General features: G+C 40.4%; 1 protein-coding gene across 2 annotated transcripts in view; it reads left to right on the forward strand.

The window, feature by feature from the left end:
- Window positions 1–20,439, forward strand: part of GON4L (gon-4 like) — a 3,426,849-nt gene that overhangs the window by 1,852,353 nt on the left and 1,554,057 nt on the right. For both annotated transcript variants that reach the window (XM_044080158.1, XM_044080159.1), the window contains one exon: window positions 4,682–4,886. In XM_044080158.1, the coding sequence (XP_043936093.1) occupies window positions 4,682–4,886 (205 nt within the window). The remainder of the gene's footprint in view (window positions 1–4,681; window positions 4,887–20,439) is intronic.

Below are 20,439 nucleotides of genomic sequence, written 5' to 3' on the forward strand. Positions count from 1 at the left end.
GTAAACCCTGCTTTCTCCATTCCTGTGAAGACTTAGTTCTTAGAATGCCTTCTGCTGCTTTATGAATACAATATTTTGTATGGTGGTTGTCCTCCTGAAGGCTAAAATCTTTTTCTTTCCTTATTTCTTTACACCCAATCCCATTTTCTTCATCTTTGCTTTCCACTGTGATTTATAACCTTCTATTTATGTTATCTATATAAAACTTAACTACATAGCTCTAAAATAGGCCTTCAAATACAGTAATCCTAAACCAGCGCATTCTGTGTGGAGGATCAGATTGTCCCAATTAACTTTGCCCCTCCCAAATAAATTCCTTCAGCTCATCATCCATGAATTCTCTTCTGGTTGATATAATTATGCCCAACAGGTGTATAAAACTCAATTTTTTAATACAATTTAACTGCTTGTATCTTACTATCCATATCCATAAACAACAGCTTCCAGTTTGTCAGTTTCAGTATTATCCTTTGTTTAGAGTCTTCCCTTATATAATTAGCTGCCATAACATAATCTTTTATAATCCATACACCAAAATACTTCATCTTATGTCCCCATAAATATAGATATTGCTGAACTAATTCCTGTGTGGATGCATAACTTACTGCAATAGCCTTTGTTTTAACTTAATAATTTTATGTAGGCTCATTGGTAAGTACTAGACTAGCTGCCCTTCTGGATCATTTTAAGCCTAGCCCGGTTCCCAAAGGTGAGAATCAAACATTTTATCTTGTATCTGTGAGATAAAACACCTTAACCATTATGTCAGCTGTCCTGGAAAAAAAACTTGAATCTGTCTCAAAGTATTTTGCAACAACAAAGACCTTTCCTGGATTTATCAATTACAAAATAATATCCCTGCAGATAAAGCCAAATGTTCTTGAAATTACCATACCAATTACTTAATTGAGTTTGTAAGTCCCATATTTTATGTGCCAGTGGCCCTCAATATAAAGGAAATAAAGGGGAAAGAGGACACCCATGCATGCTGGTTCTTTTCATAGAACTTGCAGAACTTTTGAGACTTCTGAGAGAAATGTACATTCAAGGATCAACCAGTTCTCTTTTTGAGGTAAGTGTATAACTTTTTTTTTTGTTGTTTAACCACCTCTCTCACAACCACTCATTGAGAGGTTTAAGGGTAACTCTCTCTTCTTGGACACATTCTTTTTCCCTCAGTCAAGAACAGGCATAATGTAAACATGCTTCCTTACTGTCTTTAAAAGCACAGTAGAAAACAGCATACAAATTACATTTCCTAAGCTATGTCAAACCCAGAACTGTTGGACATGCTACACTTAAAGAAATCCCAATCCCTGTGAGCTGCATGCTCCAGGGACCTAAACCTTGTCACCACAATAAAGAGGACATGCTGGAGGGATAGATTCCTGTCCCAGGGACTTCCCATACTCTGGAGCAGGTTACGCATGTATGTCAAGCAAAGTTCTTCATTAGCACTCTTCAAGAAAAATCTTGATGAGTGGATGGGAAATACGAAATACACCCCGGGGATCACTTCTGTGTCTCTGCTCGACAGTTGCACAGGAAAATAACTTTCTTGGTTGGCGTAAGCCAGGGAACCTTGTTGGCTAGGCTTACGTAGGCCCTTGGGCCGATAGCCTAGTGCCTACCTATGAACCTTAATGCTGAACCATATAAAACCACCAGTAAACTACTGCACTGAAGGGTTTAACTACTGGCCAAGGTCTTTTTAGCTACGTCCTACCCACCCCCCCGCCATACTCATACACTTGTGTGCGTGCACACAAAAAAAAAAAAAAGCACATTCTTGTACTCCTGAAAGAATTGCAAGTACAGCACAAAGCATACATTGGATTTCTGCTACTGTGTTCTTTTAAGATGCCCGAGTGAACTGTGATCGTGTTTTGTATACATTCCAGAACATTTGGGTCTTGTACTGACTTAAATGTTAATTTGGTATTTCTGTATAAATTTGTTCTTATATTTTAAGCATTGTGAGCTGTCAGCTTTGACTATGGATTAGAGCTGTCTACTTTTTAAGGGAAAATTCACCTAAACAGCTCGAGTTTCCTTCTCACCATCCTATCCCCTCTAAGCATGCCTGTCACTCTAAGCCAAACCAATGAGTCAGCACCTTTACATCTTGTGCATTCACAAGCGACCACTCATGACTTGTCATGGTAGAGGCTTTTTTAATGTATTCTAAAGGTCCCTAGAGGTGGTCTTTCTCTACCAGTAGCCCTGCTAGTTTGACAGTTGCAGATACAGCAATATAAAAAGAAACAAAAGCGGCATTGCACCTTAAGATACAAGTAGGCTGTATTAATTCTCTACAAATTAAGTATTTTTAAGCTTTTAGCTTAAAGCAGGTATCACTTACATTTATGGCTGCTTTAATTTTTATTGTAAAGCCCCCCCTGATATGTCCTGGCATTGCCCATATCATTGCAGCCAAAGTAACTTGCTGCAGAGATAAACTTCAGCAGCTGCTACCCCATCCCTAATGCTATAAACACTTGTTATTCTGAACAGCCACCACATGCAAACCAATAGAAAGAACTATTCTCACTGCCAGATTTCTTGCACGGTCCACTAAACACCACCAGAAATTTAAAGGGCACCTACAGTAAGAAAATGAAAGTTCTTAATGCTGGAGTGTTGTCTTTATTTTTTAAAACTGGTAAATGAGAGGAATTGCTGGTCCTTGTATTGATTTAAGATATTGGGGCTGTCTGCAAGTCTGGGTATTGTTAAGATAGAAAAGCTTGTAGCTTTTTGGCAAGGGAGCAAAAGAAACTGTTAGCCATTGGATTACTGTATGAAGACCAACATGGAATTCTTTGCAAAAGATAAAAGGTCATCAGATTTTCAGTAAGTAGCTTCCTCTGCTTTGTTTCCATTGCTTCCATTAAGCACCTTTTCCATATCTGGTTCTACTTTGACTTTTCATCTGATAAGCTTTTTTTGTGTAACTTTGCATTTTAAAGTACTTAACTTGTCCATTTTTGTTTCCTGTAGGATTCTGTTCTTGCACTAATTTAGATATATTTTACTGTTTACTAATACATTATAAAACAGTGCAGTTTTGTCAGCATTCTTTATACAGAGTATATCATTATATTTACGGTATGTGCATTAACATTTTATTTTCATGCGTTTTCTGTAAATTATTTTTCTGAACCTCTTGTGAAAATGTATTATGCCCATTTGTAACTTAACAGTCAACAAATGTAAATAAAGTAAATGCATGCATACATGAGAAATTAGTTATTTTCATGTGTGTTTTCTGCAAGTTTCTTTATTGGACCTCTCCCGAAATGTTTTTTACCCAGTTGTAAATTGACATCTGACAAATTAAGTAAAATAAACACATGCATACATGAGAAATTAGTTAACTTGGTGGGTTGTTGGTGTTGGAACTGGTAAATTGTACCTGTCATTGGTAGGCATGAGATGGTACTATCTTTGACATCAGTCACAGAACAAGTAAAACAACTGGCATACTGTTACCAATTCTACAGGGGTAATGTTTGCTGCATCTCTTGCTGATAGGATGTGCAAAATAAAAAATATATTTTTTTAACCCTGTTCTTGAGCAGAAAGTGAGAATAGGAGGGTTTAGTAGTCTTGCTAACTCTATAGACATTTGACTGTTAAATTACTGGGGGAAGATTCAAGCCATTCTGTATTTTTTTCACACCAAACACTGTGATAATTATCAGTCACCCCACTGGCCCATTTGTGTCACTTAGAGGTATAACTCTGGTACCAAGAATGGTGCCATCAACCCCTATTAGGTTTAGAGATCATTGATATACAAGTTTGGCTTTTCCCTGACCATGTGAAATGTCCACAGTAGCTTGCCGTATAAATAGTACGTGCATGCTTCTGCACATGGCTGCCCTCTGCAAGTCTGTGGTACACTATGTAATGCAGCCTCAGTAATCTAAATCTTCTGCAGGGTCTGTCCCATGGAACCCTCCTTTCTCTTCCTACAAAATGAGTGAGCAGCAGTTGTTGCTCCTCCCTGTTCCCTGTGATGTGTTAAGGGGCTGGTAAGGAAACATGGGTCACTGGTGCACAAGTCATGGCTTCATCATTCCAGTGGAACTGGTGTCACAGTCCATTTTGTTTATGGAAAGTGGAGATATTGGCCATTCTTTTGAGTAGTGGCTGCGAGAGAGACCTGCATGGCAGGCTGTATTTATTGGTGAGTGATACAAAAATATTTTGTCTCTTTTGGCTTTTCCCGGTTAGGGGTTGCCACAGCAGAACTCTGGTCCACTAATGATTGGCAATAGGTTTTTATGGTGCCGAGTTGCCAGCCCGACACCCAACCTTCAGCGAAGGCATGCCCATTCACGCACGTCTTTCGAAGGCCACTCGACCGCGGGGAGGACATGCAGACTCCCACACAGAAGGCACTCCAGCCGAGAATTGAACAGAAGAACCTCTTGCTGGGGGGCAACAACACTACCACTGCACCACCGCGGCTACCATTTCATTCTTAATGGCTTATTTATTAGGACTTGGAACAAGAGGATTTTGTAGCCTTAGGTCTAATCACAGGCAAATTAAAAAGAAGCCTTTAGCCATAGTTTGAGCGTACCTGTAATGGAGACCATATATTGTGAGGTATAAATTAGTGGTTTCAGAGTGAATTTTTTTTTACCCGTCTGTTTGCTTTATGTTGAGACAGGTTTGAGGAGCCATTGGCTAATATGATTAATGAGCGCCACAAAACAGTGAAGGCACAGTTGGAACTTCTCAGGCAAAAGAGAGCTGCAGCTTCAGTAAAGCAGACACAAAAAACTGAGGTCACCAAAGTAAAAATTACCCGGCCTTCTGAGCCTTTGGTGCTGGATGCAAAGCAGAAATTCTGTCTTCAACAACAAATGCAGCAGGTAAGCAGAAGTTACTTAAGTAACTCTATAAAGACAAACCCTTTTAAAAATCCTGGTTGCGGTCTTACTTTCTCATTTCACTATTGGTGGTTTTCACTTGGGTGAGGAATTTACGGTTTGTCTCCACCATCCCTTATGATTGCTTTCTCATCCTTTTTTTTCAACTTCAGATTTGTTAGTGTTTCTATCTAAACACTATATAGTTGAAAAGTTGAATATAGTACAACAAAATACTAAACGTGAATGTATTAAATGCTGTAATACAAACAGTGAAATCTGTATTAAACAGATAGTCATCTATTCTTCTAGTCCATCTTTTTTATCCTATTTATCAGTGCATCACTGTTGTTTTTGTATATTACACACTGTGTATATTGTGAGTACCTACTAGGAGGCTTTGTAAATATGTTAGACTCGTATCTGTTATGTTCTGTCTGTGTTATCTGGAGCTTTTCTCCCCAGGCCTCCGCTGAAAATGGACATATATCCAGTCAGACTATCCCGGTCAACAAATGTAAAATAAGTAAATAAATCACTGCTATTAATATTTAGTGTCATCCTTTTTGCCCTGTAATGTTGCTCCACTAACCCTGCTATCTGCCTTAACCTTGTCTTCATTCCTACCATGTCACCTTAGTTTTTGTTTTAGTTAGTCACGACATTCTTTAATTCTGGTCATCTGTCTAGTCCTTTTTTCCCCTTTTGCTTGTCTTTATCCATACTGCTTTGCTTAGTATAATTGCTTGTCTGTATCCATACTGCTATACTGTTAGTATAATATAGGGATGGAATCAAAACTGTATACTAAAATGTTTGTAGCTACAAAAAGCCTTGTATTATTAAAACAATTGGCAGTTAACAGTGCAGTACACTTTTTGTAACTTATTTTTTCTTTGACAGGGTTAGTGATGCTAGACCACTAATCTGTTTTCAGGGGTGACTGGAGTTTGTGTGATATAGATGGTAGGTAAATGACATATGACATTCTTAATGTTGACTAACCTCTTTGAGACCTGTAACAAAGTGAATATTCTAGAAGAAAATGTGTAACATGATACACTGCTGCCTGTAGTTAGCTAGTTATCGTTTAAAGGTGTATGTTCCATATGTGAAACTCCTTTTTTTATATGGTATATATAGTATGTGAGGTAGCTTACACTACATTACAATTATCATTTTAAATTAATTTCAACTCTGTGCCATACATATCATTGGCATTTTACATCAAAATAAGGTTGTTCTTTACACATTCAAAAGACATTTTAAAATGCAACTTTTCAGTCTTTAAAGGGACACTATAGGAGTTCAAAATACAGTTCCATGTCTGGGACTGAAATGTAAACATTGCCCCCCCCCCCCTTTAATTTGACTACCTCCCACTTTGTGGCATCTCTGTCCAATCCTACCTATGTGTCACCTTACTTTGCTTACATTGTCCCATTCCTGTTTCGGTTCCCTACTGCAAACTGAAAGGTAGTTGCTCTGGTTCCTACAAATTGCTGTAGTAGCAACTTTCAAAAAAAAAATGCAAGTACTGGGTACTTGCACTGCTGTGATACCTACAATAGACTATGCAAGTACTTTAACCCAGATATTAATGGTAGTAAATACTGTCGATCTTCAGGGTAATCATTTTCTGTTCCAGCTGTTTTACATAGATACATTCATGGGCATTGGTAAGAGTGCACACTGCCTGCAGTGATTTATTTTTATTTTTTGTCGAATTTTACATTATTTCACGTGGATAGGACTTTGGATGGCTGAGAGCTACAGCAGTAAGTTGTGGCACTATGTAAAGTAAGCACTTGAAGATTGGTTATGTAGAGGGTGCAATCTGATTGCTAGTGGCTCCTGTTAATCAGGGACATTTTTTCTCTTGTAAAAATTTTAAAATGGCAGTAGTCCTGATATATTTGTATACATAATTTATCATTTATAAATATTTTTGTATTGAGACTTTTTTGCTACTCAACGCCAGGAGTTCAAATCTCAAAATGCATGTGCTCGAAGCACTCCTCAGTATGGAGAACGTCGACATCTGTGCAGTAACTGAAATCTGGTTCAAGGCTCCACAGAGCACCCCAGCACTACAGGACTAAAACTCATACCACACATTTCGGCCACAGAACATGGACCGAAACACAAAAGGAGGGGGTGTATCCATATTCATCAAGGATACCTACACCTCCAGGTTAGTGGCGCAGCATGATACCTCAGAGATCATCCATGTGCAACTAACATCAGGCAAATCTGCAATGCAAATTATGGCCCGCTACAGGTCACCCTCCATGACCCAGGACTACCACTCCGCCTTTCTGGAGACGCTGAAAAACATGAAGGTCCTACCGAACACCCTGATACTGGGCGATTTCAAGTACCCTACCGTTAACTGGGAAAACTACTCAAGTGCAAACTCCCAGGTCCAGCGCTTCCTGTAATTTATCAACTCATATGCCCTGGATCAGCTGGTAAACTCCCCTACCAGAGGTGAAAACATATTGGACCTGGTCATCACCAACATGGGCGACAGGTGTTCCACACCAGAGGTCAACCCGTCACTGGTTAGATCAGACCATAAACTAGACACTCTGGATGTCCACACCACACCACCACCTCCAACCAAGGAAACCACAGTGAAAAACTTTTCTATAGCAAACTTCACCGTACTTAAGACAGAGGTGGTAAGTTTTACAGCCCCCACGCTAAAGGATAACAGTGTCCAAGATGCAGGAACCTTTACAAATGCACTCTATGAACACCTACAAGGATGCATGAATCGTGCCATCCCTAGCAAAACCAAGACTCACTCCCCTAAGAGACGGAAACCAGTCTGGTGGACCCCTGCCATAAACAGGCTATACAATAGAAGGAGGAAACTAGTTCAGAAAAAAAGCAAATCCCAAGAAGGAAAGACATCCCTGATCAGTATCGGTATGAAACTTAGGTCCCTCATAAAATCCTCCAAGGCTAACTTCGAAAGAAAAATAGCCAAGGATTCGAAAGATAACCACAAAATCTTCTTTAGCTATGTCAAGAATCTAAGTGGCAACTCACAGATATGCTCTAAGCTAGTGCCTAATTGCACAAAATGTAGTGAACCCACTGATACTGCCAACATCCTGGCAGATAGATTCAGTGCAAACTTCACCCCCCTCTCACCCCCAAAAGGGCCCACAACAGTACCGGAAAAGTGTAGTGTCCCAGAAGTCACAGATGCACAGGTGAAAACAGCCCTTTCAAAAGCCAAAAGCACAGCGTCATTGGGTTCAGATGGTGTCCCAGGCTGCGTCTTGCACGAACTACAGAACAAACTAACCCCTCCACCCACCTAAACACACTGTTCAACCTCAGCCTCTCCACAGGCTACATGCCCATAGAATGGCGCACAGCAACGGTTATTCCGCCTCACAAAGGAGGGGCCACAACTGACTCTGGTAACTATCACCCCATAAGCCTGACTAGCCTGGTCTGCAAGGCTATGGAGCGCATCATCATGGAACTCATTAACAAAGACATTGGGAACTTCCAAACACTTGACCCGACCCAGTTCGGCTTTATTAAGGGCAGGTCATGCCTACTAAACCTGGTTGACTTCTTCGAGACAGTCACCAAGGCCATAGATAAGTAGGTAGTTCACACAGCCTAACTTGACCTCGCCAAGGCGTTCGACACCATTCCTCACTTGGATATTTTAGAAAAACTCACCAGCCTGAACATAGACCCCTACGTCACGAGATGGGTTGCCAGCTGGCTTAAAGACAGAACTCACACGGTAAGAATAGCGGGCACCAGGTCCGACTCTAAACCAGTCACAAGTGGTGTCCCACAAGTCTCGGTCCTGGGACCCCTACTGTTTGGCATATACTTCTCAGTAGTACAGGCAAACACAGGAGGACTATGGCTAACCAAGTTCGCCGATGACTGCAAACTGGAAGCCATAATTTACTCTCTGGCTGACACGGACATTCTCCAAAAGGGCCTTACTGAGATGGACCTAGTGTCAAAGTCATGGTCTCAAGCTAAATGCCAAAAAATGCATAGTCATCCTGTTTGGGAAAAAAAAACACCCATGAATTACCACATAGATGGCAGCCCCCTTAATACAGAAGGTAATAAGAGATCTGGCGACCCAGGTAGATAGTAATGTCTCCTTTGACAATCATATTGCCAAATTAGGAAATCCTTTGTAGTCCATCTAATTACTAAAGGGTTCGCATCTAGAAATAAAGAGGTTATAGTGCCCCTCTACTCGTCACTCATCAGACCCATCATAGAGTACAATGCCCCATTTGGGATGTACCTCACAAGACACTTCGAACAGCTGGAAAGACCACAAAAGTACCTCACCAAGAGGATTACTGGCCTCAAACATATGTCCTATGCAGCCCGACTGGAAAAACTCCAGCTGTACTCAGTCGCATATCGCTTACTCAGAGGTGATCTCTGCCTGACTTACAAAGCCATGTCCAACTCAGAATTGATGGACATGCTCCACCTAAAGAAATCCAAGTCACTGCGAGCCACTCGCTCCAGTGAGCTAAACCTCGCCACAACAATAAATACAACATGCTGGAGGGATAGATTCCTGTCACAGAGACTCCCCATGCTTTGGAACAAAATTCCTAACTACATTAGGTAGAGCCCCTCACTAACACTCTTCAAGAGAAACCTTGACAAGTGGATGGGTAACAGAAACTACACCCCTGGGATCACTTCATTGGCTCTTCTTGACAGAGGCTCAGTTAATTAATCAATGGGGTGGCGAAAGCTGACACACTCTGGCTAGGCTTGTAAATGCCCTCAGGCAGATAGCCTAGTACCTACCTATGAACCTATATGATACTATCCATATACTGTCCTTAAACAGAATACAGTCAACCTCTCACTGAAATGACAAAACAAATTTTATGCATAATTGCTGCGTGTACAATCCACTAAATTGCACATGGACTTTCTCTGTAGTAACTTCAACCTCTGAAAAATCTTAGAATGTATAAATGTAAATAGAAATGTAACTACTCTGTTTAACTGAAACTTAGTATAATGCAATGTAAGCAAATGGAGCTTTTCTCCCCGGGCCTTTGCTGAAGATGGCTATTACCCGGTCGGACTTTCCTAGTAAATAAAGACAAATAAATATTTGTGGATGGCATGATCCATTCATTTTCTTGCCTTCTTTGAGCAGTTGTGGTTCAGAATGAAAATAGCAGTGAACTTTTTTCTCAATTGTACTTAGATTTGCAGAACATCTGAACGTCCCTGATTTTGTCATTTTTGCCCTCTCCCTCCTAAACTTTTTGAATTTCAGATACACATTAGTGTTCAGAAGCTCCACTTTGATGCAGAACCCACTTCCAACAGCTTTTTGAGTGAATTAGAGTATTTACATACATACAGAATAGAAATTGTTGAATGCCAGTTCAACGATCATGTTTTTTTTCCCTACCAGTTGCCCTCATGATTTGTTGGTAAAATGATAACTGAACTGACATTCCATGTATTTCTGTGATTTAAGGGTTTGCTTATTTGGAAATTTCAATTTATTTAAAAAAAAAAATAGGGATCACTAATCCAGCATTCTGTGACTTACACTCTTTCTCATATATATATATATATATATATATATATATATATATATATATATATATATATATAATATATATATATATGTACACACACACACACACATATATATATATATATATATATATATATATATATATGTGTGCATATGTGTGTGTGTGTATATGTGTGTGTGTAGATATATACACACACACACATATTGGTATTCATTGCATTTTGATGCAAAAAACTCATCTTGGTACTCCCATTTTCTAGAACAGGTCCACTGCACATTGTCTTGTGTTTGCTTTCTGTTTGTGCAAATAAGTACAGTACTGTATAATCATGGGTTCTCAGAAAGGCTAGTGATAGCCAACAGAAAAGAAAATTAGTTAGAACCACAATAGAGCAGAAAAAAGAAATAACAGAGGAATATGAAAGTGGTATTCACGTGTCTGATCTTGCTATACTGTGCAGAATGCCAAGAACAAGCATCGTGAAAAATACAGGCCATCAAAGCAGCTGATGTTTCTAAAGGAGTGAAAATTGTGACAAAACAAAGATGACAGACACTAGAGGAAGTGGAAAAATTGTTGATTTTGGTAAATGAAAAACAGTTAGCAGGTGATAGCATTTCTCAGGCCATGACTTGCGAAAAAACAAAAGTGCATGCTGATCTGTTGAAAAAACTAGCCTGGAATGAGTGTTGAGAGCACTGAAGTGTTTAAAGCCAGTTATGGTGGTTTTAAAACTTTAAAACGAGAAGTAGTATACGTAGTGTGGTGCAACATGGAGAGGTAGCCAGTGCCAACAAAGAAGCTGCTGATGAATTTGTTCAGGAGTTTAAGAAGTATGTAGAGGCTGAGGGTTTTATTCCCCAACAAGTGTTAAGTTGTTTTACACAGGCTTGTTCTTGAAGGAAATGCATAACAGGACCTACATCACTTGAGAGGAGAAGGCATTACCAGGGCACAAGCCAATGAAGGACAGGCTAACTCTGTTGTGTGGGAATGCAAGTGGGCATTTAAAACTTAAGCCTCTATTAGTCTGCCGCAGTGAAAGCCTACAACATTTCAAGAAAAATAATGTGATAAAAAGAAAGATGTCCTTCAAGAATGCAACTGCAGTCATAACATATGGGTTGTCCTGCCTCAGGCAGCCCTCGGTCAGCCGAATTCCAAAGTCTGGGTCTGGCGTCGGCCGGTGTCGCCTCCTCTCCGACGTCACCACGGCTGGAGTATAAAGGTATCGGCCGACGCCATCTTCTTCAGTCTTTCTTGCCGCGCGGTGCCCGAAGCAGAAGCAGTTCGCAAGTGCCGGTCGGTCAGCTCCTGTGTTTTCAGCACCGAAGTCATCTAAAAGCTAAGTACCCCGTTGGGGAGAATTTATTCTTGCCTCAGCCGATGTCAGAACAAATTGAGAAAGTTAATAATTGTTTGTCTTGTGGTAAACAAATACCTCATAAGGACTTCCATTCTCTCTGCCTTCCTTGCCTGGGCCCAGACCACGACGTCTCGGCCTGTGCTGCCTGTGCCTGCTTTAATAAGCGCACTCTCAGGCACCGGGCAGAATTTGCCGCGGACTTTTTCGGTGAATCTTTTGTGCATATCATGCCACCGGATCAACCGACTACCCAATCTGCTAAAAAACGCAAGGACCGGGACCGACATCCTCGGCCCGCGTCCACTACAGATTCTACTCCCAAACCCTCTGCTAGTGCTCCGGTTCCTTCGGAAGTGGTAAATCTACCGCTCCAGGCCGACGACACAGCGTTAACACGACCTTCGGTCTCGGAGATCTCTCTGGTGCCGGTTGTTGATTTTCCTCCGGAAACCGAAGTTCTGGATCTACCCGACACCATTTCTGTGGACAAAGTTACGCCTGCATGTGGGGCTGCTAGGCCTCCTGTATCCATGTCCATCAAGGCCTTTGCACGTGCTAAGGCCGTCAGTCAGGCCAAGGCCCATCCTAGACCTACTGCCCAGGCCCCTTCTTCTGATAAGCAAATCATGTCTCTGGCTGCTGATCTTATTTCCCTTATCAGGGGTCTCAGCCTCATCCGGAGAGGGGTTCTCAGCCACCTGCAGAGAAAAGGCCCAGAACTGAGCAGGCGGACAACCTCTCTTTGGATGAAGCCTCTGGGGATTCTGAACATTCTGATACCCAAGAAGAATCCTTCCAGGCCTACGAGGACTCTGATGCTGAGGAATCAATTCCCTCTGCCTCCCCTCCAGAGGATTTCTCATTTGGTGAAGTCCTGCATTCCATGAGGGAACATTTTCAATGGCAGGGTCAGGAATTCTCTGACTCCAGGAAAAGGCTTCGTACCTTCCTCAAGCTTCCCCAGCACAGGCCTTTAGCTATTCCACCTGTTATGGATGTTTTGGATGATGTTTTTTCTGACTCCAGTGCTAACCCTGATTCTCTTCCTCCTGCTCCTGTCAAGCCGGACAGATATTATAGGGTCCCTGATACTCACAAGCACCTTTTTAAGGCCCACTCTGTGGATCTAGAAACTATTTCACAGGGCCCCAAGGGAGTGGCTACCTCCTCTGCCAAAAACCCACTGCCAGCAGACAGGGAAGCAAGGTCCCTGGAGAGATGGGGTAAAAAAGTATATACTTCTACTACCCTGGCCATGAGGTCACTAAATTGCCTTTTTCACATGTTTCAGTACCAGGATTTTCTCCTGGATGATTTACAGAAAAGTTAGCCTCTCCTGAGCCTATTGATAAAAAGGCATTGCAGGATCATATACATAACACTCAGCAGGTTAATAACCATTTTCTTCAGTGTGGTTATGATGCACTGGAAGCTTCATGTAGGGCAGCTATGACTGGGGCTGTGATACGTAGACATGCTTGGTTAAAGTATCAGTCTTTGCCTGACCATGTTAAAGTAAAGTTACTTGATACACCTTTGGAAAAACAGAAGCTTTTTGGTGCTAATGCACAAGATGTATTGAAATCCATAGAGGAAAAAGCAAAGTCAGTACAGACAGTCAAGGATTTCCTTCAGGTTCAGCCACCCAGATTCAGCAGAAACTGGCCCTCAAAGAATTGGTCCTTCCCCGGCTCAGACAAGTTTCAAAGGGGAAAAAGCAGACGTGCCCGAGGTAGAGGGCAATACCGAGGATCTTACAGGGGACGCCAATGGCAACCTCCAAATCAAAGAAGTGGTACAGACAGTTCAGCTGCACCACAAGGACAATCGCAATGACGTGATTTTCATTCCGCCTACAAAGGTTCTAAGAGAAGCACCCTTGGGCGGAAAATTATCCTTATTCTCACAAAACTGGCATATCTTAACCAAGGACAACTGGATTCTGGATTTGATAGACAAAGGTTACAGATTCCACTTCCACACATTACCAATAAGACAAGGCATGCCAAACCTGCCACATCTTCAAAGGGCAGAGGCACTCTCTCAAGTTTCCAAGCTGTTAAGTATAAAAGCAATAGAAAGGGTTCCTCCTCAGGAGCAAGGCCAGGGATTTTATTCAAGGCTGTTCCTTGTTCCAAGAAAAGAAAACAAATGGAGACCCATACTGGACTTGTCATCTCTAAACACTTTTCTCATAGTGCCAAAGTTCAAAATGCTGACGTTGCAGCAACTCCTTCCCATGCTGGGCAAGGGGTCTTGGCTGTTCACTCTGGACCTCAAGGAGGCATACCTGCATGTCCCAATCAGACAAAGCTGCAGAAGATGCCTCAGATTTCTTGCAGGGACAGAGCATTATCAATTCTCAGCATTGCCGTTTGGCTTATCTACTGCGCCCAGAGTGTTTACGAAATGCCTGGCATCAGTAGTGGCACACTGCAGACTGCAGGGGATTCAAATATACCCCTACTTGGACGACTGCCTCATACAAGCAGACAACAAACAAACCTTAAAAGAAAATTTGGACTATGTCATGCATCTACTGCAGGCCTTGGGATACACGGTCAACATTCAGAAGTCAAAACTACTGCCATCCCAACAGATTATATTCTTAGGAGCCAAACTGGACACAGAAAACCAAATGGCCTACCTCACAGAGGAAAAGCAGCAGCATTTACCAGAGTACTTCAAAGGCCTAGCAAAACTCTCCCAGCTGACTGCAAGGAAAATCCTGCAGGCCCTGGGGTTCATGGCATCTTGCATCCTTCTGATACCTTTGGCAAGACTTCATATGAGAAAGCTGCAATGGTATTTAAAAACTTATGGTCTCAACACAGCCAAAGCCTAGAGGACATAATCCCACTTATTCCATGTCTGCAAAAGAATTTTTATGGTGGGCTCAAGCCAGTCAGCAAAACAAAGGCATGTCTTTCAACAGACCTCAAGCAGGCCAAATGATTACAACAGACGCCTCAGACCATGGATGGGGGGCGCACATGGAGGACAGATGCATTCAAGGGCAATGGACCCCAAAGGAAAGACATCTGCACATAAACCAAAAGGAAATGTTAGCAGTGATGCATGCAATCGAGACTTTCGAAAAATCACTACAACAAGGGCATTTACTGATAAGGACAGACAACACCACTGTCATGTGGTACATAAACAAGCAGGGAGGCACTCATTCTTATCCCCTCTGCAGACTAACAATGCTTCTGTGGGAAAAATCCCTGAGCCTGAAGATACACTTACAATCCCAGTTTGTACCAGGCAAGGACAATGTACTGGCAGACAACCTGAGCAGAAATTTCATGGATCCACACGAATGGATGCTGCATCCTCACATTTTCTCTCAACTGACAAAGACATGGGGAAGACCAGATGTAGATCTTTTCGCCTCCCACTTAAATCATCACCTGAAAAAGTTCTGCACAAGGACTCACCATCCTCTAGCCTGGAAGACGTATGCTCTCTCCTTCAGCTGGAATTCTCTAAAAATTTATGCATTCCCTCCTCTGCCTCTGCTGACCAAGGTGATACTGAAGATCAAAGCAGAACAACCAACAGGTATCTTGATAGCTCCAGACTGGCCAAGGCAGCACTGGTACCCATTGCTATTGACCATAACTCGGACCAAACCATGGCCTCTGACCCTATGGCCCCTGCTCCTAAAACAACACAATTACAGGACTGTACATTGCATCTGACAGCCTGGAGGCTAACATGATTTCTCCACCTAACTCTCTATCAAAATCGGTTCAAGAAATCCTGCTGGAAGCACGCAGACCTTCCACAAGAAAAACATATTCAGCCAAATGGAAGAGATTCAGCATCTGGAATGCCAACAGGGGTCAGGACACAGCATTACCGAGTATACCTCAGATTTTAGAATACTTGGCAGAACTACTTCATACTGGACTTTCATACTCTTCAATAAAGATTCATGCCTCAGCAATCTCAGCAAAATACAACTGTGACCCTCCAGTGTTTTCTCATCCTTTGTTAAGACAGTTTCTAAGAGGAATAAAGAATATTAAACCTCCCAGAAAACAGCCAGTACCTGCATGGGACCTCAATTATGTGTTGGAAAAATTAACTCTTCCTCCATTTGAGCCAGCAGCAAGTTCAGAAATGCAATTTCTTTCATGGAAGACGGCCTTCTTATTGGCAGTCACATCTGCAAGAAGGGTTACGGAGATACAGGCACTCATGGCAGTGCCCCCCTTCCTCATTTTTCATCAAGACAGAGTTTCTCTAAGAACCAATCCTACATTCATGCCCAAAGTTATTTCCAGTGTGTCTCTAAATCAAGCTATTCACCTGCCTGCATTCTTCCCCAATCCTCAAAATAGGGGGGAAAAGCTACTGCATACTTTGGACATACACAGACAACTACGTTACTACTTGGACAGAACTAAGGCCACCAGAAAGTCTGACCAACTGTTTGTAGCCCATGCTGCTGGAGTGCAAGGAAAAGCAATCTGAAAACAATTTCAAAATGGATTGGACATTGCATCAGATTCTGCTATTCTTTCCATGGAAAAGGTGTGCCAGCCAATATTAGGCCACATTCCACCAGAGCTATGGCCACTTCCACAGCTTTCCTAAGAGGAGTGGCAACAAAGGACATTTTAGAGTCTGCTACATGGAGCTCCGTGCATGCATTTACCAAGCACTACAACCTGCCCTTATATTCCAGATCCCGAGCAGGCTTTGCTTCGGCAGTCCTGCAGGGGATTTTAGCTACACCATCCTTATCTTAGTTCCATCCACCCCCAGCTTGGCTATGGTATTCAACCCATATGTTATGACTGCAGTTGCATTCTTGAAGGACATAGTACAGTTTTGTACCTACCATAAATGTAGATGTCCGATAGATATGCAACTGCAGTCGGATTTTCCCTCCCTCCTACCCCTCTGTATCCTTCTTTTTGGGTCCCTACCCCTTTTCCCATTAGCTGGGGGTATTCCTATGGTGTATCTGTTTATTACTGTTGTGCATGTTTGGGATTATTTTATCCACTTACCAAATTTAGCCTTCCTAGGAGGGTACCTGGCATCTGGGGCAAGAAACACTGAAGAAGATGGCGTCAGCCGATGCCTTTATACTCCAGCCGTGGTGACGTCGGAGAGGAGGCGACACCAGACCCAGACTTTGGAATTCGGCCGACCGAGGGCTGCCTGAGGCAGGACAACCCATATGTTATGACTGCAGTTGCATATCTATCAGACATCTACATTTATGGTAGGTACAAAACTGTACTTTACATGTGACGTGGAGGGCTAATAGTAAAGCTTGAGTCACCAGGCATTTCTTCACAGAGTAGATGAATGAAGTCATGAACCAAACAAAGGTGCAATAGTGCTTGTAAAAAACTGTAAAACCCAAAAGAAGCACTATTCATTGCAAGTTCAATACCTTCTTTATTGTAACACCAAATAAATTAAGCGCTTTCGTCAGTTGAAACTTGACTTCATCAGAATTAAATACAAAATATAAAACCCTGCTTTAATATATGGACTACTAGTCAGTGATTGGTCCAGTAATTTAAACAATTAACAAGTCCATTAACTTAATTGAGATTCAAAATACCAAAGGTTAATTTATCACATCTAATAAAATTTCTGCAAAATTCTTAATGTTCTAAAAACATTGTAGCAGTGCAATATGTAATGGTAAAAAGCACAAATATCACAAGTAAATAAATATGTATTATTTGTATACAAATATCAACTATTTCTCATTTTACTTAAACTTGTTCTGCCCTTTCCTTTAAAATTGGTGCCAAATTCAAACATTCATTTAAGCCAGGGGAAACATTTGCTGCAAGCCTAAGCTGCCATATCAATTCCTTTTTCAATAATAGATTTTGCCAGTCTCCACCTCTGGCTTCCAAATGAACTAAATCTAAAATAGCAAAATGAAAACCTGTATAATCATTACATGTCATACTATGTTTATACAAAGCATTTGTAGCTTTTTTATTTTTTATGTCATACAAATGCTCGTAAATTCTTGTCTTGAGAAGCCTCTCAGTCTTCCCAATATAGAAAGAACTACAGGTATCACACAACAGTATAAACTAACTTGCTAGAAAATGTTGCCTCTCCTAGGGTAAACTGTATTATTGTTCTGGTTTTTCAAACATATTTTAGTATCCTGTAAGATGTAAGAACAATATTTACATCTCCCACAACACCTAGTACCATTGTTGATGACTGCATCTGTTACAAGACATTTTGGTCCACTTTCTAGAATCTTTTTCAAATTAAATCCAATTTTTGTAGTAAACACTGGTTTTTCACCCAAAACTTGATATTTGTCATGGTCAACTTTAAATATGCTCCAGTTCTTATGCAAAACATCTTTAACTTGTTGATATATGGGGACTGTATTGTAAAATACAAGTATGCTCAAAATTGGTTTCATTAAGTTTTTTATCAGTCTTACCAGAAGTTTCATTTTTTTTTTAGTCCCTTACCTAATAATTGGGTATATCTTTTACCCCATTCAACGTACACTTCATAAAGAGTTTTTTTCCACCAGACCCATAGGGGTAACCCCTATCCAAAAACATGTTTTTTAGATCTTCAAACTCCGGTCTAAGATCTTCCACAGAAGATGTCATTCTAGCTACCCTAATTGCTTGACCCTTAATTATACTTTTCTTCTGACTGAACGGATGATGACTGTTAAAATGTAGATAATTATTACAAAAAGTTTTCTTGCGGTATATTTTTGATTTAAATTTGTCCTTATCTTTAATAATGAGTATATCAAGATAACTAATTTCATTAGCATCATACTGAAAAGTGAACTTCAAAAAACAAACAAGCGACTTACAACAAGGTATTCCAGAAACACATGGAGGCCCCAAGGTGGTAGTGACTTCAATTCTAAATGAGAATTCTAGTAACAAGTCAATACAAAATGTTTTGAATGGTTTCAATATTTACAATTATACTGATAGAGAAATCTTGCCAGAATATTTCTCCCTTTTTTCTAAAGGTTTTAAATTTGTACCTATTAAAATTCCAGACATTGCTGACACCTTAGTTGATATCCAACTTTACATGAGAAAATTGAATTTACAACTATTTAATTCTAAGGTTATGAAAGTGGACACAGACTTTCCTAAAGAAGTGTGTAAAAAAGAAGTATGTTTAATCCCCCTTTAGACCCATTAATTAATATGTTTGAGAAGGTAGTTAAGGATGATATATACAAAATTTGGGGTAAACACAACAGAATTTTTTTATAACCTTAGTAACACGGAAAGAATCCTGTTGCAAAATTTAAGAAATGACAAAAGCATACGCATAATGGCGCTGGACAAAGGGGGGTGGTATTGTTTTATTTAACAGTACTGATTATACCAATATTATGCAGGAAATTCTATTCAATGTTAATAACTACTCCATATGTTCAAAAAAACAAATACATATAGCATATCAGAGAATTGATAGTTTTCTGTATGAATATTTGATGGAACAAAGAATTACAGGGATAGTTTATGATTTTTTAACTGACAAACATCCTAAAATCCCTGGCATATTTGGTATACCTAAAGTACATAAGAGCTTAGAACATCCACCTTTCAGACCTATAGTGGCGGCAACTGGATCTAAAACCCATAATTTATCTGTGTATGTGGACAAGAAGATCAAACATGTTGTAGAAAGGTGTCCACATTTAGTCAAGGACTCTTGGGACTTTTTGGGTCAACTAAAAGGTCATATATGGAATGCTGAAGGTTATTTTGTAACCATTGATGTAATGGATTTGTTCTCTTGTATTCCTAAACAAGAAGGGTTAGCTTATTTTGAGGAGACTTTATATAATCTGTCTACTATGAATGGTGATGAAATCAAGTTAACTTGCAAAATGATGGAACTTATATTAGACCACAACTACCTGTTTTTTGAGGGAGAATATTTCCAGCAGGTTAGAGGTGTGGCAATGGGTGCTGCTTGCGCCCCAACGTATGCAAACATCGTTTTACTAGGATGGGAGAGAGAATATGTTTGGAAGTGAATATTTTGATTACATTAATTACTACTGTAGATTTTTGGATGATATTTTTATTTTTTGGAAGGGAACAGTTGAGACTATTCCTTTATTCATCCAATATCTCAACAGTATTACCAGTTTTTTGAAGTTCACTTTTCAGTTTGATGCTAATGAAATTAGTTATCTTGATATACTCATTATTAAAGATAAGGACAAATTTTAATCAAAAATATACCGTAAGAAAACTTTTTGTAATAATTATCTACATTTTAACAGTCATCATCCTTTCAGTCAGAAGAAAAGTATAATTAAGGGTCAAGCAATTAGGGTAGCTAGAATGACATCATCTGTGGAAGATCTTCGACCTGAGTTTGAATATCTAAAAAACATGTTTTTGGATAGGGGTTACCCTATGGGTCTGGTGGAAAAAACTCTGTATGAAGTGTATGTTGAATGGGTAAGAGATATACCCCATTATTAGGTAAGGGACTAGAAAAAAACGAAACTTCTGGTAAGACTGATAAACTTAATGAAACCAATTTTGAGCATACTTGTATTTTACAATACAGTCCCCTATATCAACAAGTTAAAGATGTTTTG

This window comes from Protopterus annectens, chromosome 8.part0 (genome assembly GCF_019279795.1).
Source record: "Protopterus annectens isolate FY-2018-M chromosome 8.part0, PAN1.0, whole genome shotgun sequence".
Classification (NCBI taxonomy): domain Eukaryota; kingdom Metazoa; phylum Chordata; order Ceratodontiformes; family Protopteridae; genus Protopterus; species Protopterus annectens.